Source organism: Meriones unguiculatus, chromosome 12 (assembly GCF_030254825.1).
Source record: "Meriones unguiculatus strain TT.TT164.6M chromosome 12, Bangor_MerUng_6.1, whole genome shotgun sequence".
NCBI classification, from domain to species: Eukaryota; Metazoa; Chordata; class Mammalia; order Rodentia; family Muridae; genus Meriones; species Meriones unguiculatus.
This window is the reverse complement of record NC_083360.1, coordinates 1,553,110-1,581,026: the sequence shown is the minus strand read 5'-3', so window position 1 is coordinate 1,581,026 and position 27,917 is coordinate 1,553,110. Positions and strand designations below refer to the sequence as shown.

Below are 27,917 nucleotides of genomic sequence, written 5' to 3'. Positions count from 1 at the left end.
CCCGAGAACACCAGAATGGCCTCGAACTCGCGGAGACCTGCTTGCCTGAGCCTCACCGGCTGAGCCGAGGTGCTCGGCTTCTGGGTGCAGCCCGCTTGGCGTCCCAGAGCGCTGGGCACCGGATGTGCCCGGGCAAGGCGGCCTCCCGCCCCGCCGGCCTCCGCGGGCCTCCCCCGGCTCCTCTGACTACGCCCCCGCCCCGCCCTGTCCCCGCCCTGCCGGAAGGCCACCCGGCCTCCTCCGCCCGGTCGTGCCCGCGGCGGGATGGCGGCGGCGGCGGCGACACCCGCTCCGGGGGGCAGCGGCCCGGGCGCGGACGCGCGGCTGGAGCGGGAGAGCGCGCGGTGGCTGCGCTGGGACCGGGTGAGGGTCGCCGCGCCGGGCTCGGGTGCGCCGGCGGGCAGCGGGGCCCAGCTCGCTCCCGGCCGCCGCTCGGAGCAGGCTCCGCGGGGCGGCGGCTGCGCGGCCGCCGGGGACCGAGCCGGGAGGGTGGAGCTGGGGGCGAGGAGCGCGGGAGGGCTTCGGGGGCTCCGCGCGGGCCGCGCATCCCGCCCTCCCATCCCGCGCCGCCCGGCCTCCCCGCCTCCCCGCCTCCCCGCCGCCCGGCCTCGGCGCAGGCCGGGGCCCCTTCCCCTTCCCTGGCGGCTGGCCCGGCGCTGGCAGGCCAGGCCGAGGGGGAGCTTCCCGGGGGCGCTCTGTCCGCCGGGCAGCTGGCACGCTGCGCGCGGCCCCGTGCGCAATTGCCCTGTAACTGTCTGTGGCTGAAGCAGCCAGGCCGCCAGCCCCCACATCCCTTCCGCTGTCCTCTCACAAGTCCTTCCTGGGCCCTGTGCTTCCCCCTAACACCCTGTCGCCTGTGTTCGGAGTTCGCTGCTCCTGTTACTCCTGTGTGAACCTAGTAGGTCTTTTCCAAGCGCAGCTTACTCCTCCCAAATCCTCCTCTAGACAGCCCGTCTCTTCCTCCCGGCTCTTACCGAGACCGGGAGAAGCAAGCCAGCAACCCCTGGCAGGTTTGTCTGTGTGAAGTCTGCTGGGGTCGGGGCTGGAGACCGTCCGACCGGCGTCCCCGGTGCCTAAGCCATCTCTTAGTCTGCCTTCAAAGTCTGTTGTGAACCACAGGCCCCCGAACGTGGGGTCCCGCTGCCCGCTGGGGTCTGGAGCTGTAGCGCTGTACGGCTGGCTACAGGAGGCCCCCGAAGCCTGTTGACTGGATAGAGGTTTGAAGACTCCAGGCCATTCCCCGCTCACGCCTAGAAATGAAATGTCAGGCCGTCCTGTTTCCAGGATGCCAGCGCCAGCTCCCGAGGGAGGTTTTTCTGTTTTGTTTTCTGTCCTTCCTGGAAAGTTAAAGCTTAAGGGAAAGGATTCGTAAGGGAAGGAAACTGTTTCCATTTGATAACCTAGTAACTGGCTTTGTGCGGTTCTCCTAGAGCAGGAGTTAGAAGCAGAGCAGCGTTCTGCTCATTGGTCAGTTTCTCGTTCCACTCCGCTGTGTCTGCAGACTGAAGGACAGGGGAAGGACTGCTCCTCTCACACTCTGAGACGGGGTTTCCGTCATGGTGGCCTGTGTGGAGGGCCGTGGTATGTCTCGGTGGCTAGGAGGTAGAGGATGGGGGAGATAGAAGAGGCCACAGCGAAAAACCGCCTAGTGACAGGTCCAGGTCACTCTCTCCTCAGCTAGCTCCCGGTTCCTACCTTTCGTCACCCGCCCCGAATGCCATCAATTTGTAAACCCAACAAAGGGGTGACCCTTTGATCCTGTCAGAGCCCGTGATGCTCTGATCTTTGGAAGCTGCTTCACAGACCCCAGAAGTGAGCATCATTGCTCTCCTGAGCACTTCTCAGCCTCATCAAGTTGAGATTCAGGCTTAGTAGTCGGCCATTACCGAAGAACGCGGAACCTGTCTGGGAATGATGCCTCCGTGGGTAGGGCGGAGGGAAATTGTCCTTTCCTCCTTAGTTTCGGTGCTCTTTCCCCAATCGGAGGGTTTGCTTGCGTGTGCGTGTGCGCGTGCGTGCGGTTGATGACTGTGGCTGTGTTCCTGTGGCTGTGTGCAGATGTCTGAGCACCTGTGTGCGTATTCGTGCAGAGGCCAGAGGATGGTGTCAAGTATCTGTATTCACTCTCCAGCTTATTTTCTGAGACAGGGTCTCTCTTTGACGTGGAGCTGATTGGCTAAACTGACAGAACAGCCCTCTCTGTGCGTTTTCTGTCTGTGCCTCCAGCATTTGGTTTACAGGAGGCTGCTTAGCAAGGCTTGCTAGTGCTTGCCAGGGACGTAAGCCTGGGCCTTAACCTGCATATCGAGCGCTTACGTGTTGGAGCTGACTTGAGCCGCTCTCCGCTACTTTAACTGGAGATGGTGCCTCTCTGGGATGGACCAATTCATTCTTTCCTCAGTGACGCTTCTGCCAGCTAGAAGCGCTGATGCTGCTGACCTGCCCATGCTGGCAAAGCCCGATGGTGGACTCTGCATTTCCTCTGTGTCCCCCTCACCTTGCGCTCCCCTCTCCTGTCAGTTTCCATCACTCCCAGGTCTGGCCCTCACCACTGCTGCTCTCATCTTGACTTTTCATTATCTCTCTGCTTTGTTCTATCAGGCTGCTGAGTCTTTTCTAGATATCCAAGGCCAAGTAGGACTTTTGAAATCTACAGTAGGACTCAGAAGTCCTGGATATTGGGTGTGGCCAGGAAGTCTGTGTTTTCTCACCCACTCAGCACATGTTTGTTGAGCTCCTTTTGTATACTGGCTCTGAGCCCTTCCTTGGGGCACCTGACAGTTTAATGGGTAAGATTGTTCTCTGTGATTGGTATCTATTGTTTCTAATTAAAGGTTGGTCCACATTCCTGTTGAATCTGGAACAATCTGGAACCGTAGGCTTGATTCCAGGACTCCAAGGTTGTACTGCAATCACATTCCAAAGTTTAATCGTGGGCCTTATCTTACCCAGCGCTCGGTTTAGTGGGAGATAACTAGAAGCCCAGCAGTAAAGTGCTTACTCCAGCGTTCCCCCAATTCTTACTTTAAAGTCCACGTGCAGTTAGGTAGTCATCACTCTAGTTCTCCGATCCTAACATCTCCTGCAATTGTTACAGAAACAACAGGAAGACAAGGGTGGACTTAAATGATTCATGCTCTTAGCTGTCTGCAATTAATGCAGTAGAAGCAGCACTAGCTTAGTGTTCATCGTGTCGTTGAAGTGAGCCACTCGATCTCTACTCCTAAAGCCCCCAGCTCGAGTGTCTTGCAGTCACTCAAACTTGACCAGATGCACAGGAAACCCTGTAAACATTACAAAGCACCACAAAAGCCATATTTCCGTGAAGTTGACTGATCTAGCCCCCAGGAAAGTCTGAGGACCTTAGGGAAGGAGATGAATATCACAGTAGTGTCAGACAAAGACAAAGTAACTTAAAGCCTTGAAAATTGTGCAAGAGGGTTCTAGCTGGTTCCCCTGCTGCAGACTGGGAAACTAAGGACTCCAGAGACCTTGTAGCCTCAAGCACAGGGTCGGTAAGTGATGGGTCTGAAATATCCCTGAGCATTTTTGATGTCTATTCTAAAACAGAACCTCGTTCGTTTTCTCTGAAACTGCTTACCTCAGTGGGAAAGAAAATAATACTCACATCACCGTCAAATTCCTTGTCTTAGATTTCAAAATCACCAGAAAATGTTAAAGCCTCTATTTATCCAGGTTTTACCTAGAGGTTATAATTACTCCGTGGTGTGTGTGTGTGTGTGTGTGTGTGTGTGTGTGTGTGTGTGATGTTGAAGGGTTGGTCTACCTTGCTGATTTTTTTGTCCTGGTACATCCATGTCTGTCTTTCAGAACCCTTTAACTTCGGAGTTAGTGAAACAGCTGATTGCTGAGGGCAATGAAGAAGAGCTACAGAAATGCTTTGGGGCCCGGATGGAGTTTGGGACAGCTGGCCTCCGGGCTCCTATGGGAGCAGGGACCTCTCGAATGAATGACTTGACCGTCATCCAGACCACACAGGTACCATGGTTTGGTCATTGCTGGTTACTCCTAAATGATCTATTAATGTGTTTTTGTTTTGTTTTTTAAATATTTGTTTATTATTTATACAGTATCTGCACTCGTGTGCCTGAAGAGGCAGAAGAGGGCAACACCTCATTAGATACCATTATGAGCCACCATGTGGTTGCTGGGAATTGAACTCAGGACCTTTGGAATGACAGCCTGTGTTCTTAACCTCTGAGCCATCTCTCCAGCCCAGCTAATTAATTTGTTAATTAAAACTAATTTGTTTTAAATGTGGATATCTTTGGGTGTGACCGAATTGAGAAATTTCCCACCATTTAATCTACCAAATGAGGTCTGTGCTGTCCTCATTTAAAGATTCTTTCGCCTTCTATCCACCCAGCCAGCCAGGCCATGAGTTTGTTGAATGCCTACCATGTGTCAGACATGGCAAACTGGTATGACTAAGACAGATTCCCTGTGGAGATTTTTCTTCTAACACAGACCCATTGACTAAGGTGACGGTGGGGAATATGAGCATATGAACGTGCCAGCCGGAAGCTAGATTGGCTTTTATAAATGAGCTTTGACTCACAAAGTAATTCCCACCGGATTCTGTCGCTGAAGAGACCGGTGGTATCACATGGTGGGGGCATATGTTGCCAGGGCCATCTTCTGATAATCCAGTTTATCACACCTGCTGTGAGGCCTAATTGTTAAAGCCTCTCGGGATTGAAGATTGACCTTGAGCCTTGCTGGTCCTCTTCCCAGGGGTCCAGCCCGTAGGTGAGGACAGGGTGCCCAAGGCGAGGGCGTGAGAGGCATTACACAGACACACACCCACACATATGTAACTAAAAAATAATTTTTAAAAGGTGGTTTATTATCTTTATCTGAAATCCAACTTTTTTGTTTGTTTGTTTTTTTATAGTAACATTTTAATTCTGAAAGTCTACTTCATCCTCATAGAATCATTTCTCCTTTTCCCTCAGCCATTATCAGGTTCTTGTCCTCAATAGGACCGAGAGATTTCTAGTGAATTTAAGGGTGTGAAAATCTGGACTCAAACTATAAGGTTTGCCCCCTTTAAACACTGAGGTCACAGCACAAAGGTTGGCCGGGAGAGCCAGGCATAGTGCCACCATTGTCACTCTGAAGGATAGGGCATCTGCATTCCTTTTCCGGAACCCACAAGACCAATATTCAACCAATATTCACCTCCCCTTGTTTCTCAGTCACCTTCAGAAGGTGTGCTGAACTGATTGCCAAGGAAGAAGGAACGTTCTAAATTGACTGGTAACAAGGCAGTGATGTGTCCCTCTACTGCAAGTCAGAGGTCTGCTTCCTTATCTGTCAGAGTGAAGCAGCACGGGGACACATCATTATTGCCAGCCAACCAGCATTCTCCCATCATATCCGGTGTCTAGATTTTTTAAATTCCAAATTCATGGCTGTATGAAATATAGGACTGTGATGGTCCATCAGCTTGGGGCTAGTAGAGACAGCTCCAAACTTCACAAGCCTGGTTTGTATAGCCAGTTATATCCTGTAAATGGACTGATTCCAGCCTCCTTTAGACCTCAGGGGGAAAAAATCAAGCAGATTTTCATCAGTTAACTTTCAGAACTCTATGAAGCATACTGGCTTTCTCTAACTGATGTCACAGAGCAGAGAGGAGAATCTGAAGTGCCTGCTGAATGTAGACTGGCACTTAGAGGAAGCAAGGAATAAAATAAGGTCTTTAAAGGAAACAATGATTCAAGTAATGCCCTAAGCCAAACGCCTGCGGAGCATCCTTAGTTTGGAAGGCATGCTGGACACCAGAAGATAACCTTGTTATTTCTCAGGCACTGTTCACCTTTTCTATTGAGACAGTATCTCTTATTGGTCCAGAACTCAGCAAGGAGGCTAGGAAGGCTGGCTAGGGATTGCCATGGACCTAGGAGCTGCCTCGGCCTCCCAGTTCCGGGATTGCAAGCATGTGCCACTATGTAAAAGTATCTTTTATTTGCCAGAGGTAATTGTCTTCTTGGAGGCTTACTGCCCCTGTCTGCTGACCTAGGCCTAGTCCTGGAAGCCTCTAGCCTCTGTACAATCTAAGCTAGGCCTGGGATGGTTTCAGCCTCTGAGAATTACTGCTGAATAAGCTCACCCTTTCTAGTTCTTCCTGAACTCTGGCTGGCTGGTTCAACTCAGCTGTTCTGGCTCAAACTCCTCTTCCAGCTGACTGACTCAGTCAGCTTCTCGCAGTTTCTCACTGAATTGCTCTGCTTGACCTCTAACTTTAGCAGTCTTTTCTAATCTTCTGACTACTTCTCATTCTCTTGCTCCTTCTGTCTTCACCTGTGTCTAGCATGTTCTCTCTCCAACCTGTCTCTGTAAAACTGTCCTGGTAAAACTGTCTCCTCTTTTTTTTTTTCTCTCTCTCTCTGTGCTGTTCTGTGGCTTCACTTGCCTCTGCTGGCCTGTACTTACCTCACAAACTCCACTGCAATGCCTCTCAACTCCCTGACTCAGTCTAACTGACTGAGCAGCATTGACTGAACTCAGAGATCTACAAGTGTCTATCTCCTGAGGACTGGGATTAAAGGTGTGTACCACCACACCTGGACCTAAGCTTTTCTTTACATACCAGGCTGGCCTTGACCTCAGAGATCTGCTTGCCTCTGTCTTCTGGGATTAATGGTGTGTCTATATTCCAGCTGGATCACACAGGCCTAGAAGGTGGTTTTTGTTTTTGTTTTGTTTTTTGTTTTTTGTTGTTTTTTTTTTTAGCAACTGTGTTCTGAATTAAAATTCTTCCACACCACCACACCTATTTCTTTTTAAAGGTGGCTTCGGGGGATTGAACCCAGGTCTTCAGGCTTACAAGGCAAGCATGTTACTGACTAGCCCTGCTTCACATATTTTTAGTTTCTTTAAGCCTTATAAAAGACCGATCTGGTACATGAAATTGGTGTTACTCCATATGGATGTGGAAACTGAGGCAACGAAAGACTGAGGAATTTGTCTCTTCCTCAGTGGTGGCAGATTAGAGTTCAAATCCATCTTCTGGCCCCAGAGCTTATATACCTTGCGACCGCACTGGACCGCCTCTCACCAGACCTAGGTACAAGCCGTGGTCTGTGCTCCCTGGGCCGGAGGCGGCCGGCCCCTGCTCTTCCCTGTGTTCCCATCTGGAAGATGGAAACCGAGCACGCTGGTCTGGCCCCAGAGGTGTTAAATTCTCGGTGTTGAACACACGCATACGGCTGTTTTCCTCTGCTGTTCGGCCCGCGCCGTCCTCCACCCTGCGTGAATGACGCTGTCCTGTAAGCACGGGGGAAACGTGAGCTGAGGCTGGGTTTTATGTTAATGTATAAAATATGTGCTTTTAACCCCCGGCTGTTTTCAGGGATTTTGCAGGTACCTGGAGAAGCAGTTCAGTGACCTGAAGCAGAGGGGCGTGGTGATCAGCTTCGACGCGAGAGCCCACCCAGCCAGCGGCGGCAGCAGCAGAAGGTGTTTAGGCTTTGGAGGGGCTTTGAAATGGCATCTGGAGACATGCTTCAGAAAGGGATTTTTTTTCCCATAACTTCTTGTATACTTTTACTTTTAATCACCATTTCAATAATTTGACTTTTTAAAAAACAGTTTTTTAGAAATAATGTGTATATGTGTGCGTGCGTGTGTGCGTGCGTGTGTGTGTGTGTGTGTGTGTGTGTGTGTGTGTGCATGTGTGCATGTGTGCATGTAGGTGCGGATGCCCACAGAAGCCAGAGGCACCTCCCGGAACTAGAGTTACAAGCTGATGCAAGCTTCTGTAAGAACAACACAAGTCCTTAACTACTGAACCATCTCTCCAGCTTCTTGATCTTTTTTAATAACTCGACTTTAAACCCACAATTGCTTAGCTGTCAAAAGTGATGGGTTCGGCTGGCCTCTAACCCCAGCCCTCAGGAAACAGAGGCAGGAGGATTTCTGAGTTCATAGCCAACCTGGCCTACATAGCAAGTTCTAAGACACAACCGGGGATACATAGAGAGATCCTGTCCCAAAAGATAAACAAACAGAAATGATGAATAAAATTTTGATTTTTACATTTAAGTTAAGAAAATAAAGTTATCTAAGTATTTAAAATGTAGTATTTACCCAAAGGAAAGAAATTGTCTAAACTGGCCTCTCACTTGCTTGCATGTAATTTCTTCCCTGCTATTTCTAGACTTTGTTGCCTCTTCCTTTCTTGAAAGACATCCTTCTCAGGGTGTTGCTTTGGACATCCCAGACCAGGGAGACTCCTGTTTAGCTGTGGGCACGTGATGATGAAGATAATGGCAGCAGTATTGGCAGCAGTGTTTTTTAATGCTGATCCGGCATTTACCGTTTGAATCCCCCAAACAACGTAGAAAACATTTTCCATTGGCCCTTAGTACCCACCAGAGGCCACCTCTGCTCAAAGCACCTCTGGAAAAGGCACACACTGTGTAAAGCCTGTGTGCACCTCCTCACACACTTCTGTATCTTTTCAGTTTTGAGACCAGACGTCACTGTGGCCCACACTGGTCCTGAACTTGTGACTCTTGGCTCAGCCTCTTAGAGTGCCGTGATCAAAGACGCTCACTCGCAGGCTTGGTCTCCATCACTGTCAATCTGGTTCCCGTCTGAGGCAGCTGATACGACTGTGTTTTCAGATGTGTTAACACTGTTGGTTAAAGTTCAGCTGTTTTTGCTCTGCTCCTGAAGCCAGCCGTGTCGTTAGCCTGAAGTGACCAGCATTTGCCAGTTCTGTTTGGGTCTGTGGTTCTGCCTGTACTGTGCGGTCTGAAGTGTGTGCTGGATTGTGACAGGCTCCTAAGCCTCTGCATAGTGACGTGACGTCACGGCAGCTGGGCCGTTCTTTGTTGTGGGGACTGCCCTGTGCAGTGGCCTGTAGGCCTCACTTCCCATTCATTGCTGGCAGCTCCTCCTCTCCCCGGAGCGTGACAACTGACCATTCCTCCACATTAAAAACTTCGTGAGGGTCAGACGAGCGGAAGTGGGAACCACTGAGGTAGGCTGAGACGGACAGAGTTGAGAGACTAAGGCAGGCCTGGCTTACGTGCTCCGTGGCCCTGGCCATGTGGCGAGGTGACCTCAAGTCTTTATCCTACACAAGAGGTAGAAGGCAGGAGGAGAGGACCCCACTGTCCGCAGCTTTGGTGTTCTGTGCTAGCGTAAATGTCTGAAAGAAACGTCCTCCTTCTTTCTCTGCCATGTGCAACATAGAGGCGTGTTGGAAGGGGCCGGGGCTGCAGCTCCGTTAGAGAGTGTTTTGGTAACACACGTGAAGCCCCGGGACCCACCCCAGCTTCGTGCTTGGTCATTGTTTCTCAGTGCCACCGCAGCTCTGACCCGAGACTCTCCTTTTTGCCCCGTTTCTGCATTTCCAGGTTTGCCCGGCTTGCTGCAACTGCGTTCATCAGCCAGGGGGTTCCTGTGTACCTCTTCTCTGATATAACCCCAACCCCCTTTGTGGTGAGTAACCATTTCCTTCCTAACTTCCTGTCTCAGGGCCTGGGTGGGCCTCCGCTGACTTTCACGGGCCGTGGTGCCACTGAGCTCAGTTGTTTTGGTGACAGTTTCTTGGTGTTTGTTGGGCTGGCTCCTCTCAGAGGCAGGTTCACGCACACGCTGGTAATGTGCTTCTGGCGTGCCACCTTTTAATTCTGAGTTGGTTTTTTCGAGGTCTGTCAAGGGTTGGGGGTGTAGCTCAGTGCTAGCACAGGGGCAGTTCTGAAGGAAAAATAAGGTATTGTTTTACTTTGTTTGCATTCTGCAAATCTTTCAGCAAGTTAGAAAATGGTCCTTTTATTTGCTTCTAATTTAGTGGGTAGCTCCTCCCTGCAGTTTCACAATTAGGAAATCTCTTGAGTCTAATCTGAGCTCCTCTCAAATTCATATGACTGTATTTTTAACAAGTTGGTGTACCAGCTTTAAATATGAATGCTCCATTCCAAATGGCTGCCCTGTCCCTTATGGACAGAAGTGAAGCAAAGGCCACTGGGGTCTGTGACAGCCATTGCTTTTAAGCACACAGCCAAACTGCTGAGAGCTGGCTCTGATACCCAGAGCATGTCTTCATAAAACCTGATTCCGTCAGGTAGGCATGAGAGCGTGTTGGCCGGCAGGAAGGCCCATGGCCCGCTGAAGTGAGGACAGCCGCCTCGTCCCTGGGGGTCCGTAACCGTGGGTGCCCAGCATCAGGGCTCTGTGCAGCTCAGGCGTCATCACTGCTTTATACACCAGTATACTTCCTATGTTGGGTGTGGTCTCAGTGTCATAGCTAGTATTACTAGAGGAGAGATCAATGAGTGACTCCCATTGTCCCACAGCGTAGGGTGCTCCTGGCACTTTCTTTGAAACAGGGTCTTGCTGTGTAGCATTGGTTGACCTTGGAACTCACTGTAGGAAGGTTCACCTTGAGGTTACAGTGATCCTCCTGCCTCCGTCTTCTAAGTGCTGGAGTTTCAGACATAAGCCACCACACGTGGCTAGGTCTGCCTGTTTCTCTGTATCATTACATACACCCAAGGAGTGTGACATAACTTCTGAAGAGAAAATTCTCGTGGGACGGTAGAGAGGGTCGGATGGTTCAAATCTCAGGTTGCCTATGTAGAAATCTCACTGGACATCCAGGCACCGGAAGAGCCATGTCGTCTTGTAAGAGTAGGAAGTGACTTGAAATGTCAGGGCCAGATGTCAAGCCTGGAGTGAAAGGCGAAGAACCTGTCTGGGTACATTCTCCATTGTCTCAACCTTTTCCTTAGTAAGAAAAAGAAGGGGATGGGCGCAGAGAGCACACAGTGCTTCAGCTTCCTTCTTAGCAAAAGTTTTGAATGAATGCAGAATGGAGGCTTGGCTCATCTTTGTCTTCAAAGAGTCTTCTAGCTTATCAAAGAGAAGACAGAAGGAGAGGACGCCTAGGAAGCGGTTCACCTGCTTCATCAGGATGGACATTCTGGAACCCTGAGCAGCCAGGTTATTCCTAGGGTGATAAGACTGCAGCCATCTCCTCTTAGCCGCAGGCGAAGGATTCCATAACGGCGGGAGCCACAGATAACATAAACGTTTAGGCAGCTTGTTGCCTACAGCTCGTGCCAGTGATGGTTTAATCTATGGGTTAAGGGTATGAAAGACTAACAACAGTAACTAATAAAAAAATAGAAGAGTTGTAGCAGTCTCCTTTCACGAAGTTATAGGAGTGTGGGCCCTGCTGAAAGAGTTAAAACACTGCTTCATCTTCCTGGCCCACAAGTAGCTGAAACAGGACAGGGCAAAACCACAGGTGAGGCGGATGCTGCCTGGTTGCCTGGATGGGACACAAAATGATGAATTGAGTGTTATGGTATCAGGTGATAACGGGGGCAGGGGCAAGTGGGTCCACCCCATGGTCGGGGCATTTCCATTCTGTGTGATCCTCCTAAGAGCCATCTCCTTCTCTCTTCAGCCCTACGCACTGCTGCACCTGAGACTCTGTGCCGGGGTCATGATCACTGCCTCCCACAATCCAAAGCAGGACAACGGCTATAAGGTACCCACGAAGCTCTCTCCTCACACAGAGCACTTACAGAGAACCCCACCCCAGTGCTGTTCAGGAGTGTGTGCTCTGCACCCTGATTCCGCTAAATGCATTGCTGGCGTCTCTAGGTCTATTGGGACAACGGTGCTCAGATCATCTCTCCACACGACCGAGGCATTTCTGAAGCTATTGAGGAAAATTTAGAGCCCTGGCCGAAGGCTTGGGATGAGTCTTTGATTGACAGCAGCTCCCTTCTTCACAACCCCAGCACTTCCATCAGTAATGACTACTTTGAAGACCTTAAAAAATACTGTTTTCACAGGTAACTGGTTTGTGGCTGATTCAGCCGAATCCCATCAATGTTTGGTTTTTGGTTTCTGTCCCCTTTACCTGGTACACACACTGGAGCTGTGGGTAAGAGCCAGCAGCCGAGCTGGCCACGTTTTCTTAAAAGAACTGATAACAAATCCTCATGGCTTTGCTGGCTACATGGAGCCTGTCTTCAACCCTCAGAATTGTTCTTCTAGTATACAAACAGCACAGGTGACCAGTCAGGGAAGCCACACTGAGGTGGCTTTATTTACAAAAGCAGGAGGCCAGCCCACCACGAGCTACAGTTTGAAGTGTTGTAAACTTACACATACATGTTTATAGCTGTATCTATAGATGCTTGTATGGATATAACTGTATGTGTATATGTGTGTATTTAAAAAAAAACAGAAAACAACTTTCAGGGCTAGGGAGATGGTCCAGTGGTCAAGAGACTTGCCATATAATTGTGAGTTCCAATTCCCAGTACCCAAGCATGGTCATGCCATGCTACAGCACCTGCTTCTTCAGCCTGGGGCAGACACTCGCAGTCAGGTCTGAGCAGGGTGGGAGCTGTCCTCAGGGAGGTTTGAGTTTCTGCCACTATGCATTGCTCCCCAGCAAGAGCTGAAATTGTACACTGTCTGGTGTTTGTTAGACAGCCCAGGCCTGGCAACTCCAGTGCAGAGCAGAGACTCCCATCCCATCCCGGGGATAGACCACCCTGACTAAGGGTTTCCCTGGGCTGTGGGATAGAGATCTGAGTTCCCACGTCATTGGATTTTATTTTCCCCTACAAAAGAAAACGTGGTTATCATTCTCCTCCCGCTGGTATGGAACAAGGTTCGTCTGTCTGCGAGCTTTCCCTCCGTCCCGCTCCTTTACTTTCACAAACATGGAGAGCTGTCACCGCAGGTAGCATGGGAGCCGACAGGTGCTTGTGTGTTATATAATAACCTCACGTGATGTAGAGCATGCGTTTACAAGCTGCCCTCTAAGAGTGTGAGAATAGGTGGTTCCCACCTGCAGCCTGTCAGGACCCCGTGTTCAACCCTGTGCTCAGCATTATCATCTCTCCTCCCATTGTTAATGGAGGAGAGGAATATCTCACTTTCATTTACATCCTTTAATTAGGATAAACTTGTTTCATGTGTATTCGACCTGTATTTGCTCATCTTTTGAATTTAACAAACTTCTTTATTTAAAAAAAAAGTCTTATTTCAAGTATCTACTTTCCTCCTGTTGTTACTTTATAATTTTCATTGAAACTTTTTACAGAAGTTTTTAACAATTATGTTAATATCTGGTTGTTGTTTAATGGAGGATGTAGCTTAGGTTTCTCTGAGAGGCTCCCACTGCAGGGGGGACACCCAGAATCTACAGCATTAAGTACCCTGCTCCTGGCATTCTCTAGACCTCCTCTCTAGCCTGCCCGGTTGATGTCGCTTGTCCTTTTCCACTGTGCCTCCCTCTAGGAGTGTGAACAAGGAGAGCAAGGTGAAGTTCATGCACACCTCTGTCCACGGTGTGGGCCATGAGTTTGTGCAGCTGGCGTTCAAGGCCTTTGACCTTGCTCCCCCTGAAGCTGTTCCCCAGCAGAAGGATCCGGATCCTGAGTTCCCAACTGTCAAATACCCGAATCCCGAGGAGGGAAAAGGTGTCTTGGTAACCTACTTTTATTAAATAATGGACTCTGCCTTTTAAACTCCAAAGCATTGCTATCAAGTACATTATGATATTGTGAGGTTTTGTTGTGCTAAAAAAAAAAAAAGATTATATCTCCGGAAGTATGTGTGTGGGATGGTCATTAATTTCTTCAGGGAACCATCAAACTTGACCTCTTACACAAGGCTATAAGAGCTAAAATCTAAATTATGCTTTAAATTAAACTAAATTTTAATTGACAGTTTCTTTATTGCCAAGAAATAATGATAATAAAATGTAGTGGCTTTTCATATTTGAATTTCATTCTTTTGTGTTAGTGAATGCCATTGGCAGTATCACCACCTACCGTTTGGGAAGGTTAGGTAATGGTGATGCCTGAGGAGCTGGTGTGGCCAAACATACACGGTGCCAAGAAATGCCAGTCCATCCGAGGCTGCCACAGTTCGTGCAGTCGCTGGGACACTCATCTTCTAACCTCCAACTTGGGAAGATAAAATAAAATCTGACGAAGCAAAACCAGCCCCAAGGGGGGAAAAAACCCAGAAAACAAAACAAACAACAACAACAAAAGTCCTACAGCCCCAATTTGGATCTTCAGCTCATAAGAATAGGCAAATTCTAAAGACTAAGGTGAGCTCCATGTTTTCCCTGAGTAATCTTTCATTTTCTGAACTTATTTTCAGACTTTATCTTTCGCATTGGCTGACAAAATCCAGGCCAAAATTGTCTTGGCCAATGACCCAGATGCCGACAGACTTGCTGTGGCGGAAAAGCAAGACAGGTGAGATTCACCTTGTTTATCCGTGTCAGGAAAAATGTAGAGAATGTCATCTGTAACATACTATATTGGGGAGGCTGAGGCCTCGTGGGAAGCTCTCCATTAATTATGTCTGTTTTTACAACAAACCTCTGGGGGATTCCCCCAACAGGACAGTTTGCTGATGGTAAGGGCAGGGGATCCTAGCCTTGACTTGTTTAACACCGAGCAATCAATCCAGTGTGCTGGGAATTGAAATGAATCTTAGTCTCTGAGCCTGATAAAGCCACGATGCTTTATGGTGATCTGCATGATGCTGGCTTTGCAGGTCAGTGTTCAGAGACATTAACGTTTGTCTGGGTGATGATGGAAGCTGCTCAGATAGCTGACATGTGGCAGGTCCATTTCAGCCCAGTTAGTTAAGGACAGGAGCCAGCTTATAGGAAGTATGGGGGCTTCGTTTGCCCAGCTCAGGGACTTCTGGACCTTCCCGAAGGTTGCTGAAACAAAGGGCTTGTTTCCTTGTAGTGGTGAGTGGAGAGTGTTCTCGGGCAACGAGCTGGGGGCCCTGCTGGGGTGGTGGCTCTTCACTTCCTGGAAAGAAAAGAACCAAGATCGAAGTGCCCTCAAAGACACGTACATGTTGTCCAGCACCGTTTCCTCCAAAATCCTGCGGGCCATTGCCTTGAAGGAGGGCTTCCATTTTGAGGTAGGTGTTTGGGTCACTTTGACTGCCCTGCTTCCTAAGACATCCCCTCCCCACTTACTTCATTTTTTTCCCTTCTGTATTTTGAGATAGAGTTTCACATAGCCCAGGCTGACCTTAAGTTCCATACGTAGCCAAGGATGGCCTTGAACATCCAGTCCTCTTGCCTCCATCTGAACATTGCTGGGATTACAGGCGCGAACCACCACTGGGGACTGAGCCCAGGGCTAGACAAGCACTCTACCAACTGAGCTGCATCCCTTGCCCCAAATCAATTCTTGCTGTCTTTTGTGTTATTCCTTTAGGAAACATTAACTGGCTTCAAGTGGATGGGAAACAGAACCAAACAGCTCGTAGACCAGGGGAAGACAGTCCTGTTTGCATTTGAAGAAGCTATCGGTAAGAAGCAATAATGAGGTTCACAGACTATAACTATAACTATATAGTTATATATATATGTATGCATATATATAGTTATAGATACATAGATCTATATGTGAACATAATGTATGTTATATAATATGTTAAACTATATACTATGTAGTACATAATACATAACAATATATATAATAAACAAACAAGAGAAAAGTTTGAATTTGAGCTCAAAAGTTCCCAATACAATGGGAGCACACAGTTTACTTTGCTTCTCTTGTTTCGGTCAAGTGTTGAACTATCCTACTCCAAAATTGGATTCTCATATCTTCTCAACAAAAAAGAATAGCATGCAAGCATTTGGGCCATCCACACATACCTGATGGTGGTGACACTGCCCAGGGCGGTTGGCAGGGCAAGAATCCACCCATCTACAGCACTGACAACTGGGTCTCAATCTGGGACAGGTGGCTAACTAAGGTGCCTATTTAACACATCAAAGTGGACCTGGGTGCCAGGTTCTCCCAGCATCCCTCAGTCCCATACCCTGCCCTCTAACCTAAACTTATCCCTCTCAGGAGCTGGGCAGACTTTCCCTATATAATCCAGCCATTTTGGTTACCCAACCTTTTGTCTACCCTTTACCCCTCTGCCCTCCCCGGTCTCCATACATGGCTTGCCTCAGGGTCAGGCTCACTCTAGACTCTCCCAGATGTCTCTGCCCTGGCTATGCTCTCCCTCACATCTACAGAAAGCCGTCTCCTCCACCATAGCTAGGAACAGTCACGTCCTTCCTTTTCTGTTTATTGATTTATTTTTCATCCACTGATGATGTTTAATGAGAATGTGTGCTGAGAATGCCCAGGGAGCAGAAGGTAGCTGTGGTTTCCAGTCCTCGAGGTCCTGGTAGGAAAGGACCGTGGTATTGAAAGTTTAACCAGAATTACTGAAAGGCCCTTATCCTAAACTGTTAATCAGTCCATATAAGCAGGAAGGAAAGCCAGGCATGAACATAGGCATTGTTTATGCAAACACTCTGCTTAGCTGTTTACTTAGTGAAAACTGTTATTTGCTCTCTGTGTGTTCCTTAAAGCAGAGAGACACTTGTTTAACCAACTCCTTGCAGAGAGCTGTATTATGGAAAATAAGTGGTATCAGGCTATGACTGTTTATTATTTGCTATATAATTATTTGGCGGTTTTATTTAACCCGCTATCATAATCGATAAAAGGCACAGACACCTGTTAGATTTTAGATTTGCCTTATTTCACCTTGGGCTGGGCAGATAATTCCATCTACATTATCTCATTGCCTCCCAGGTGCATCCCATGCCATTTGCGTTAACCATTCCCGTCTGGGCCATTTTTCATCCATAGTCCCACGTGGTTGCTGTTATTCTTCATCTGGGCTGTTTCTTTCCACACCTTTCTCAGAGTCCTTCCTCCCAGCCCATATGGTTCCTGTTCTGTCGCATGGCAGCTGTCCTTCCTCCTTTGTCCTCCACCTTTCTCCTTCCCGTCCTCTCCTCTGGAAGTTTTATCTACCGATCAAGGGTCAAGCTAACACAAATATCATTTTGGGGTGCATGAGGGATTGTTCGAAGAACAGTAAGAATCTCCGGGGAAGGGGGAAGCAAGATAACTAACAGTTGATACAAAGCACCAGGCCATGTCATTACAGGGATGGCAGAGCTGCTGGCTTTGGTCAGGATTTCACAATTGTCTTTCTATGGCTTTTGTTAAGGAGACATTGTTCATCAACTGTTGATTGTATGTATTACTCAGTGACTCTGACATATATGATAATGACCTTAGCCTCCAGCAGCTTCCACTAGTAAGTACACAAAAGAGGGTAGGGCCAGCCATCAGCTGAATCATGTCACTGCAGAGAACCTCCAGGTTTCAGGGAAGAAAGAGGTGGATGGAGACTGACGCCCCAGAACCGTGCTCGTCTGAACTGAAGGTGTGGCTGTGGTCTAGTCTCTCAACACTGTTAGCCGGCAGGGAATCTCCACACGGCCGTTCCACACAGATTTCCTCAGGCTCCTGCGGTCGAGGCGCTGGACGAAATTGTTTTGTTTCTACGACATGATCTTCCATAACCCAGAACTCCTGATCCCTTGCCTCCGTCTCCCAAATGCTAGAGTACAGGTATACGTCACCACTGCTCAGTGTAAGCTAATCACACTGTGACCCACTGGGGACCTTCTGCGTGGAAAGCAGATACGATAAGCACTGTGGTATGGAACCACGCGAAGATCTAAGTTTTCAAACACAGAGATAAATGAAAAAATGCGTGTGTGCTCCAGACTAGCCCCTAACACGCAATAGCCTGCAGGCCTGCACACGTGGCCTGTTGTAGCTCTGTATCCTAAGGCTGTGTGTCTGCTGCTTTCTCTGCAGGATATATGTGCTGTCCCTTTGTCCTGGACAAGGATGGAGTCAGTGCTGCTGTCATAACTGCAGAGCTGGCAAGCTTTCTAGCAACCAAGAATCTGTCTTTGTCTCAGCAGCTGAAGGCCATCTATGTGGAGTAAGTGCCTGTGGGCTATTGAAGGTCGTATTTCAGGTGCTCTTATTTTAGTGACGTGTTCTATTTCTTATGCAGAACCAAGATCACATTTTCCATTTGATGCATCACAACTAATTAGTAATGGCCATTTGTGGTCGTGTGGATTCTAACCCATGAGAACGTTGCACAAGTGGCTTAATGGCAGAGTGTGATTTCTAAGTTATCAATGTCATGAACGGGTTAAGTGCATCGCTGTTGGGGTCAGTCTCTGCAGCAAGTGCTGAACTCCACCTGCGTGGTGCGGAGGCTGTGGGCGGACACAAACAGCGACACGTGCCGCGAAGCTGCGTTCGGCAAAGCCGTAACCTCCCTGTGCAGGCTGATCTACGTTATTGATTCTTACCCTCACCATGTTGTTCAGGGAGCAGCCTCGGCTTCTGTGCCTAAGGGGGTGTCTGTCTTTCTGACACTGCTCTGTCGTTAGCCTGCAGTTTGCCAAGTAGTCAGTGCTGGCCATCAGGGCCTCGGCCGCTGCCTGCCTTTGTCTCTCCAGTGCTGGGGCTACATGCACCTTTGCGTACTCACTGCCACGCAGGCATCTCCACGTACGCACCGCCACGCCATCCTTTTGTATCTGGGTTCTGGGGAGTTCTCAGGGTCTCATGCTCGTAGGGCGTTGACTGAGCGGTCTTCTCCCCTGACCTCTTTTCATTTTCTTTTTAAATGTATTTACTCTCATTTTATGTGGCTAGGTGCTTTGACTGCATGTGTCTGTGCACCGTGTGTGTGCCTGGTGCCTGCCGAGGCGAGGAGAGATCATGGGATTCCATGAAACGGGGGTTGCAGATGGGTGTGAACATTAGGAGGGCCTCCTGGAGGAGCAGCTGATGCTCTTCCTCACTGAGCTGTCTCTCCACTCCAGCCCCCTTTACTTTCTCCAAACATTCATTTATTGCGTGTGTATGTGGGTCGGTGCACACAACCCGCAGAACACTTAGTTGTCAGAGGACAACTAAGAAGTCTTTGTCTCCTACCTCGTGTGCTCTGGGACCAGCTCCGGCTGTTAGGCTTGGCAGCAAGTACCCTTCGCCGCTGAGCCATCTTGGCAGCCCCAGCGTCTTCTGTAGTGTGTGATTGTCCTTTTGAGCTTGGTAGGGCCACCTGTTCCACTTATTTTAGAACGTCTAGCTGATACGTATCTTGTATACACTCTGCAGAATGTTTGTGGCTTAAATTTAATGTTTTTTTATAGGTATGGCTATCATATTACCAAAGCTTCATATTTTATCTGCCATGATCAAGGCACCATTCAAACATTATTCGGAAACCTGAGAAACTATGATGGGAAGAACAATTATCCCAAAACTTGTGGCAAATTTGAAATCTCCGCGGTCAGGGACCTTACAACTGGCTACGATGACAGTCAGCCTGATAAAAAAGCTGTAAGTCACGTTTACTTTATCAAGTAGTTGGTTTTGTGTTTACCGTTCTTACAATTTGAACAGATTCGTTTGTGCACAAGGCTGATTGAAGCTGACCAGGGCACACACGTGCTATTGTGATTCAATACCTGGAAAATGAAGGCTGGCGGAATGTAGCTTAGGGATAGGCTGCTTGCCTGGACATACAAGGCCCTGGATTAGACCCCTATCATTAGAAGATGAAGAAGAGGAGGAGGAGGAGAGGAGGAAATAAAGTAAGATGTGTGGAAAAACTAAGTCATTTGATGATGAATGACACCCAAGCCATCCTTCTACACACATAGAAATGGTGACTCAAAAAGGCAGTGACTTGTGAGGGTTCGGGCCTTTTGACCCTGGACCCGGCTCTTCCTCCTCATCAGCGCCTAACCCCAGCGAGTGTCTGAGTCGCACACCCCAGGAGGGGATGTGACTAAGCGGCACTGGCTGGGTCTGATGGCACGCCGGTAAATCTTTAAACCCGAACTCGGGGGAATCAAGGCGGGAGCACCGAAAGTCTGAGAGGCGGCCCGGCCTGTGTCATGACATTCTGCCACAAGCAAGCAGCGCGCCCCGGACTTTCTCCTTTAGTGGCTCAGAGATAAGAACGTATCTAGTGCGATTCACGGTGACTAGAGGCTGGTCCACCCTGGGAGAACGACTTGTTTTCTGATGAGTTTGGCCTTGTTCTCTGGCTGCTCCGTGGCCTGGTGTAAAGCCAATGTTTGCGTTAGGAGCTCTCTGAGAGGCAGAGGCAGCAGAAGCGAGGGCTGGCTGTGCCCGGCTTAGGAGCACAGCAGGAACAGCCCGAGCTATTAGCTGTCTTCTTTGATATTTACCTTTCTGTATTTTGTTTTAAAGTTTTCATATGAACACAACATACTTAGATAAACGACACTGAAAGAACTGTGGTGAAGTGGGGCGCCCTACTCCATGCCGAGACAACCAGCTCTCCTCTCACTTGTTTCTTCCGTGCTGGCCAGGGAACTTTCCTCTCTGTTGGAGATAAAGAACCCGTGCACACACGTTTCCCCCACTCAGTAGCCCCTGCCTGTCTGAGGAAGGACATCCAGGGAGGCTGCTAGGTTTGAACTCCCGGCCTCGGAGCAGGAAAGCCTTGCTCCGTTACTGTTGGGTGTCTGCCCACTGTGCTCAGTGTCTGCTCGCTTTCTCGTGCAGATTGGAGTCGGCATGTAACGCTGACCACACCATGCTCATTAGCACCCTGCTCGTCATTTCTCACAGCTGATTTTGTGCCCTCGAGGAGACAATTTCCTTTTAAAGTTAGTGTTCTAAAGTCTCGTGGTGTGTTGGTTGGCATTCTCTTTGTCCAATGTTAAGGTTACGCTTTAGGTGTGCCAGGCTTCTTGGTTCTACAACAAAATACCCAAGAGAAACAATTTAAAGGAGGAAAGGCTTACTGAGACCCCGTTTTCAGTCAGTGGTCACGTGACTCTGTTGGCCTTAGGCCTGTAGCAGCGTAGAAATCTGACAGGGGTGCGTAGTAGAAGGAAGCTGTCGCTTAGCTTGTTACAGACAAGCAGCAGGAAGAACACAGCAAGGGATCTCCACAGTCCCATTCCCTCTGAAGACTCTGCTGAAATTCAGCATTATCAGATTATTAAACCTCTGAGTGGGTCAGAGTCCTTATGATCTCACATCTGGGGAGGCCCTCGGGGAACACCCAGCATGCCCTGTGCTGCCCTCCTAGGCACGCCTCAGCCCAGTCCAGCCAGCCAGGGCACTGGACCTTTTGGTCTTGGGTATCATTTCCTTTAGGCCTCAGCTTTCTTGATGTGTCAAGGAAGGGAGGCGGCTGAGTGTTTTCTTGAAGAGTTCCTAGGTGGGTGCTGCCTCTCCAGCACCGACACCCTTCCTTCTTTCTTTCTTCTTGTCCCACTCTATTCCTTTTTGTGAGGGGTTTTTCAAATTTTAACTGTTGCTGCTCCTATTGACTGTTAATTTCAATTCCTATTCCCAGTTTTTTTTCAGAATGGTATCCTATTATCATTTTCTCTCTTCCGCCCTCCCTTTCTCTGTGTATGTGTCATACCTTTCTAAAGATTCTTTTTAAAGAACTAAGAGCATTTTTCATCTCTATAGCTTTATTTCCCTAAAGTTTAGTTTGTGTTGTTTTGTGTTTTTTCCCTACGTGTTTTGGCCTTGTCATTTACCCATCGTCTTCCCCTAGGGGTCCTTCATTATCTTTTACATATTTAGCTGGTTGGAAGTTCTGTGTGTGTATGACAAATGACCTAATTCACTTTGGGGATTTTGAATAGTGAGCCAGCTGTTCTGAGATTGACCTTGGAGCTATCCGCTGGTCCAGAGCCTAACCCTGACTGATTCCTAAGGAATAAGAATTGGCGTATGAAAGCCCAGGGACGTGGCCAGGGGTAGGTCTGGGATGTCTCCCTGGGTCTCACCATAGCACACCTCCGCGGTGCCTAGTGACCGAGTTTCTGAGCCCAATGGGTTCAGACTCCAGAGCACTTAAGCTTCTCTTGCTGGCAGAGCGGAGCTGGGTCCTGACTCCAGAAGCTAGAAGGAAAGCTCTTGGAGCATCGGCAGCTCCTTTCCACCTTGTCGCTGCCTCACACCAACCCTTGGCTACCTGGTGCCTCTAGTTGTGAGGCCAGATGAGCTTCTGCAGAGCACAGTGGCTCAGTTCCCTGTTTGTGCCTCCCCCTAGGGTACAGGGACCCCACAGTCACGCGCTTCCTCACACCATTGCTGCATCCTTATCTGTTTCCTGCCTTCCGTGGCTGGCCACCTCCCCAACAAGTGCTGTCGCCTCTTTTCCTCTGTGCCCTGTGTTTGTGCCTGTGAGAACACATCCACAGTAACTTTAGCAACGTTCTCCAGTTAACAACTATAAATACGTCAGTCAGAGTTTTGTACTAGGAAAAAAAATTCCTTATGAGCTTTTTTTGGCCAAAGTTTCCCTTTGCAACACTGAGGCAGGATCTGATTTTCCTTCCCTTTGCAACACTGAGGCAGGATCTGATTTGCCGTAGTAGTACTGAGCTGTTCACATCCATTCTTGTGAAATAACGTTTGAAGTTGAACAAAGCTTTGATAAGTTTAGTCAATGTCCGGATGTGGAAAGCGGATCAGATAGCTAGGACCCATCCTCTGGTTTTCGGGAGGGCGCCCTTGTAGCCGGCACACCCGTCTGGCCGCGATTTCTTGCTCGTTTGGGACAGTATTCGCTAGGGCAGGACAGTTTGTTGCTGTTTTAACGTGGCGTGTCGGAACTTATCCCCAGGTTCTTCCCACCAGTAAGAGCAGCCAGATGATTACCTTTAGCTTCGCCAACGGCGGTGTGGCCACCATGCGGACCAGCGGGACAGAGCCCAAGATCAAGTACTACGCGGAGCTGTGTGCTCCCCCTGGCAACAGGTAGGACACGCGCGGTCGCAGCCTCAGCTCATTCCCGTGACGCCCCAGTTCGCTAGACGAACTAGTGTTAAGCAAAGTTCTCGTGTGTCGCTTAGTTAGAAACTGCTGATATCATGCTATTACAGACTGCTTAAAAATTGAAAAAAAGAAATCTCAAAAGCTCTCAAAGAGGAGTGAGGGGATTGACGGTGAATCTCAAAGGTGGCTGGCTACGTGCCGTCTGGGGAGTTTCCCAAACCTGGTACCTGAGCCTCACCGGTAAGTTCTCATTTTTAATTACAGTGGAGTATGACCTAGCAGTCGGGTATTTTTTTTTTTTTTAAGATTTCTTTTCTCTTTTTAATTGTGAATCTGGAGGGTGGGGCAGGAAGCGCCCTTGGAGGCCAGAGGCTCTGAATCCCCGGGAGCTGGCGTTACAGACACTCATAAACAGCCCTGTGCGGGTGCTGGGAACTGAACTCTGCCACACTGCTACACATTTAGAAACACCAAAACAAACAAAAAGCAACTTTTAAGAAATTACAAACAAAACAAAGCACAAAAAAACCTCTTGAGGGGCTTGAGAGCTGGCTTGGTGGTTTAGAGTTCTTGCTGCTCTTCCAGAAAACCTGAGTTTGGTTTTCATTAGTGATTTTATTGGTTCTTAGTGCCAGTGAATTTTCCTCTTTCACTCCTGTGACAAAGTCAATTAAAATCCACTCCACAGACACCAGGTGAACACCCGAGTGACTGCTCTGCTCTGAGCTGGGAACCATTGCTGCTATTTTGAAGTCTTTCCCTTCTCGGTGTTTTTGTTTTGTTTTGGTTTTCAGTTGTTCAAGACAGTGTTTCTCTGTGTATCCTTGACTGTCCTGAACTGGCCCCATAGACAAGGCTGGCCTTGAACTCAGAGATCTGCCTGCCTCTGCTACCTCAAAGCTCTGGGATCAAAATCGTGCACCACCACCACCACCACCACACACACACACACACACACACACACACACACTCACGAAGTGTCTTTTTTTTTCTTCTGAACCATTTCAAATTAAGTTTTAGACCTCACATTACTTCCCTCCTCAATGTTTGGTTGTGCACCACCTAAGAGCAGGAGAACCCCAATGTTATTAGCTCCTGGTTGCTTGCAAACAGTTACACCAGAGAAGCAGGGCCAGAGGACTGTAGAAGGGGAGACTTGTTGGTGAGAGTGGGCTCACATGATAGCGGCCTAGTTGGGCAGGGTCCTGGGTGTGGGGTGAAGTTGCCAACATGGTTAAATTCTTCCGGAAAATCTTCTTTTGAATCTTATACATCCAGGTCACCAACTGCCTTCTTTAAAGTAAACTATTTGTAAGTGGCGATCACATCTCCAAAATCCTTTCACAGCAATGCCAAAATCAGAGCCTGCTTGTAAGCCTAGCCTGGTTAACATAAAGACTGCCCTGCAGTCTTCAAAATAGCTTCTACCCCACCCCCACCATCCAGAAGTGCAATAAGAACACGGATTGCTTCCATCATCATTGATTTTACGTAGACTTTTGGCATGGTTAAAGAGACAGACTGCCTGATTATTTTTCCATAAAGTGACCCACTGAATTTAAATTTAGGAAATAAGAATTCTTTTTTTTTTTTTTTTTAAGAAAGATTTATTTATTACGTATACAGAGTTCTGCCTGCATGTGTGCCTGAATGCCAGATGGCAGCAGAGGGCACCAGATCTTATTACTGATGGTATGAGCCACCATGTGGTTGCTGGGAATTGAACTCAGGACCTCTGGAAGAGCAACCAGTGCTCTTAACCTCTGAGCCATCTCTCCAGCCCCCGGAAATAAGGATTCTTAACCCAAGTTTATATTGCCATGCAACTCGTCTTTGTTTTTAAAAATAGTATTCAGCAAGTAAGGTGAGGTGGCTCATGCCTGTAATCCCAGCACTCTGGGAGGCAGAGGCAGGTGGATCTCCATGAGCTCCAGGCCATCCTGGTCTATAAAGTGAGTCCAGAACAGCCAAGGCTACAAAGAGAAACCCTGTCTTGAAAAACAAAACAAAAAATAGTATTCAACAGTGTCACACTTTAAATTTCAAAATGGGACATTTAGGATTAGGATAAGGAATAAATGGTAAGAGCAAACTTTCTTTTTAATAAAATTATTACATTGTTAAACCCTATTGAATGGTACTATAGGTACTATAGTATTAAACTATTAAAACTATATAGTATTAAACTATTAAACATGCACCTCGAAAACATTAACTCAATGAGCAAAGGAATCAATGTATAGATGTGTTGTGTTTAGGAACTAAATATTCATAAAGAAGTTAGAAATTGGCAGATTCACTGAGCTTGACCTTTATGCTTCAAGTTCAACTAATTATGAGCATATTTGCCTTCCTGAGAGTTATTACTTTCTTCAAAGCACAATGGTAGAGGACAAAGAGACCAGTGTAATTCGCATGCATTTATGAGTCATAATTACTATATATGCTGCTAATAGGAATGAAAATAACTATAATGATAGCTCTTTTTATTGAGGTCTTTGGGCCAGGTTCTGGGCTAATTACTTTATGTAGTATATCTCAATATGGACAGTAACTCTCTGGAGGAGGTAAAGTCTTTATCCCAGTTTTACAGATGGAGAATATGGGTCTTAGAGAGCCCAAGCCACCTGCCCACGGGTACATAACTAATAGAGCCGGAATTAATGTCTGCGGTGAAATCAGTTGCCTTTCTTGTACTATTGCCAGTTGCAGTGTCAAAGTCATCATAACTGATTGCAGAAACTGTCCTTTCCTTTCGGATAAACTGAATTTAAGCTTTTCGGGTGGTCAAGAATGAAGTAATAGAAAATGGGTGGAGGGTTAATTTCCATGGCATCGTGGTAGCTACATAAGACTCCGTAAGCTGCTAGGAATCCATTTCACTGGCAGTCAGGTGTATGTGTTCTTTATATTCATGGACCTATTGTATACAAACAAGTGCTTCCGATGTGCGTAAAAACCTGACTTTCTTAAAGGGATCCATTTCCTTAGACCTTTGTTTATGCTTGAGTTGTGACATTTTTAGTTTTTGTGTACTTGTTTGGGTGGGTGGGCAGTGGTAGGGCAGTAAAGATTCAGCACCGTGGCTTCCATTTCCTGCTGTGCACTTTGACCTGTTAGAAACAAGTTCAGGCAAAGAAAGACCCGCACTCCAGTGAAGTGACCACCAGAGCAAATCTGACCCTTGATCATGAGGGTGCGTTCAGAAGAGCAGGCACATGGGGACCGGAAGTGTGGCTGTCTTTTCCCAGTGTCTGGAGTCCGGCCACACAAAATGAAGGAAACAGCCAGACAGGGAAACTGAGGACTTCGCAAAGATGTGGTCAGAGTTGAGCAGGACTGAAGCACAAGGGAAATCAGGAACGTTTCCTCTGTGCTATCGGGTACAGACCATGTAGGGCCTCTGGGGATGCTACTACCAAAATCGTGATTCTTTAAAATCCTTAGAACAAAGAGTAATGTTTACTGTGGAGACCTTGGGTTGGAAAACTTTTAGGGACTATAATACATATTGCCTTCTTGCATTTTCCCCCTCTAAGTCATCAAATGGGTTCACTCAAAAGTTCATGGAGCTCTGTTTCTGGTTGTGCTTTTCTGAAACCTCTAGAAGTTTAGTTTCAGTCTCATTATGTCCATGAAGAAAGCATTTTAAATACAGCTTGAAGGAGCTGAAGAGATTGAGTCAGTGATTAAAAATGATTAAAAGAGCGGAGCTGCTGCTGCTCTTGCAGGAAACCCTAATTCTTTTCCTAACACCAGTGTTGAGGACTCAAGCACATGTAACTGCAGCATTTACAGGCACCTGCGTTCACATGTACACATGAAGATACTTAAACATTAAATCCTTAAATTACACACGTGTGTGTGTTTAAACTTTTTACTTTTGCTTTGAGGCTGGGAGTAGGGGCTCATGTTTGCAGTCCCTAATCTCAGCACTTAGGAGGCTGAGGGGGGAGGATTCCTGGGATTTCAGAGACAGCCTGGGATTCGTAAAAGCCTGCCTCAAAAATGAATCAAGACTACACAGGCTACTGCACGCCTCTTTCTCCGCCTTCGGGAAGCAGAGGCAGGTGTGTCTCTGTGAGTTTGAGGCCAGCCTATTCTACATGTGACTTTGAGGTTAGCCTGGTCTGCATAGTTACATAGTGAGACACTGTCTTAAAAGAAGACCAAATATGTATACTTGTTTTGCATTAACCTGAATTCCTGTTTATATTTTTTAGTGATCCAGAGCAACTGAAAAGGGAACTAGATGAGCTGGTCAGTGCCATTGAAGAAAATTTTTTCCAGCCACAAAAGTATAACCTGCAGCCAAAATCAGAGTAAAACATTCCAGCAGTGGACATGATCACATTTACCTCCAATTATGCTGAACTTGATTTTTCAGATAGTAATTTTGAGGGCCACGTGATTCAGGTAATGTTTTCAGTAGCTCTGCCTTCCTTGTGGTTTTGTCACTTTGGCCTGCAATGTGGGTAAAGAAAACATGACTGAACGAACAAACTAACATCTCTATGAAAATGTTCAATCTGGGCATTATCTGAGTTTTTAAAATAAAGATTAACTTTTTTAAAAAAATTATTTGCATATATATATATATATATATATATACACTTTACATATGTCTTCTGCGTAATTCTTTGTATGTATACCTGAAATAGATAGAAAAGCAATATAGGTCCCAAGTTCTGGGCTGTCCAGCATCAGCTTTGGGATAGCAACAGGCTCTTCAGCTAGCCGTTTGTCCCTGGTGCCTGAGGCCTAACATTGTTAGCTCTTGTGAGTGGGCCGGCTAAGCACCCTGCCACAGAAACAACAGTGATGGTTGCTGACAGCGCCCTTTATGTCTCTCTGTATAAGTGAAAAGCCTGCAACAAGAGAATGACCTCTGAGACCATACAGTGAAATTCCTCCATTGTAAGAACAGCGAAGTCGGGCGGCTGAGGAGGGGCATGTGGTGTGGATGTCGGCTATGTAGCCTGGTGGGTAAATCTCCGTTGCCAAGCGTGGTGCCCTGAGTCTGAGCCCCAGAAACCCCACTGTGGAAGGAGGAAAAAACAACACTCTAAAAGCTGTCCTCTGATTGCCGGCCCTCGCTCTCCTCCCCCACCACATACATCAATATAATAACAAATTTAAAAACAGTAGTTATCTCCTTGTGTTCATGGATGACGTTAGGTTCACTCTTGTTGTGTT

At 47.7% G+C, this 27,917-nt stretch overlaps 1 protein-coding gene across 2 annotated transcripts; it reads left to right on the top strand.

The window, feature by feature from the left end:
- The first annotated feature begins 212 nt into the window (after window positions 1–212).
- Pgm2 (phosphoglucomutase 2) lies at window positions 213–27,299 on the top strand. 2 transcript variants are annotated; one of them, XM_060365284.1, is made up of 15 exons: window positions 251–363; window positions 2,602–2,789; window positions 3,832–3,999; window positions 7,379–7,485; window positions 9,393–9,477; window positions 11,450–11,533; window positions 11,650–11,843; window positions 13,306–13,495; window positions 14,179–14,276; window positions 14,781–14,961; window positions 15,264–15,357; window positions 17,733–17,862; window positions 19,094–19,283; window positions 22,570–22,703; window positions 26,945–27,299. In XM_060365284.1, exons 3-15 carry the CDS (start codon window positions 3,913–3,915, stop codon window positions 27,045–27,047), a joined length of 1,677 nt encoding a protein of 558 aa, XP_060221267.1. In that variant the 5' UTR covers window positions 251–363; window positions 2,602–2,789; window positions 3,832–3,912; the 3' UTR covers window positions 27,048–27,299. The 2 variants fall into 2 exon arrangements, with proteins under 2 accessions (XP_021503383.1, XP_060221267.1); XM_021647708.2 differs by lacking the exon at window positions 2,602–2,789 and having other exon boundaries at window positions 213–363.
- The last annotated feature ends 618 nt before the right edge of the window (window positions 27,300–27,917 follow it).

Coding starts and splice junctions, on each gene's coding strand:
- Pgm2 (XM_021647708.2), top strand. CDS start 265: ATGGCGGCGGCGGCGGCGACACCCGCTCCGGGGGGCAGCGGCCCGGGC. Junction 364..3,831: donor GGTGGCTGCGCTGGGACCGG/GTGAGGGTCGCC, acceptor TCTGTCTTTCAG/AACCCTTTAACTTCGGAGTT. Junction 11,844..13,305: donor AAAAAATACTGTTTTCACAG/GTAACTGGTTTG, acceptor GCCTCCCTCTAG/GAGTGTGAACAAGGAGAGCA.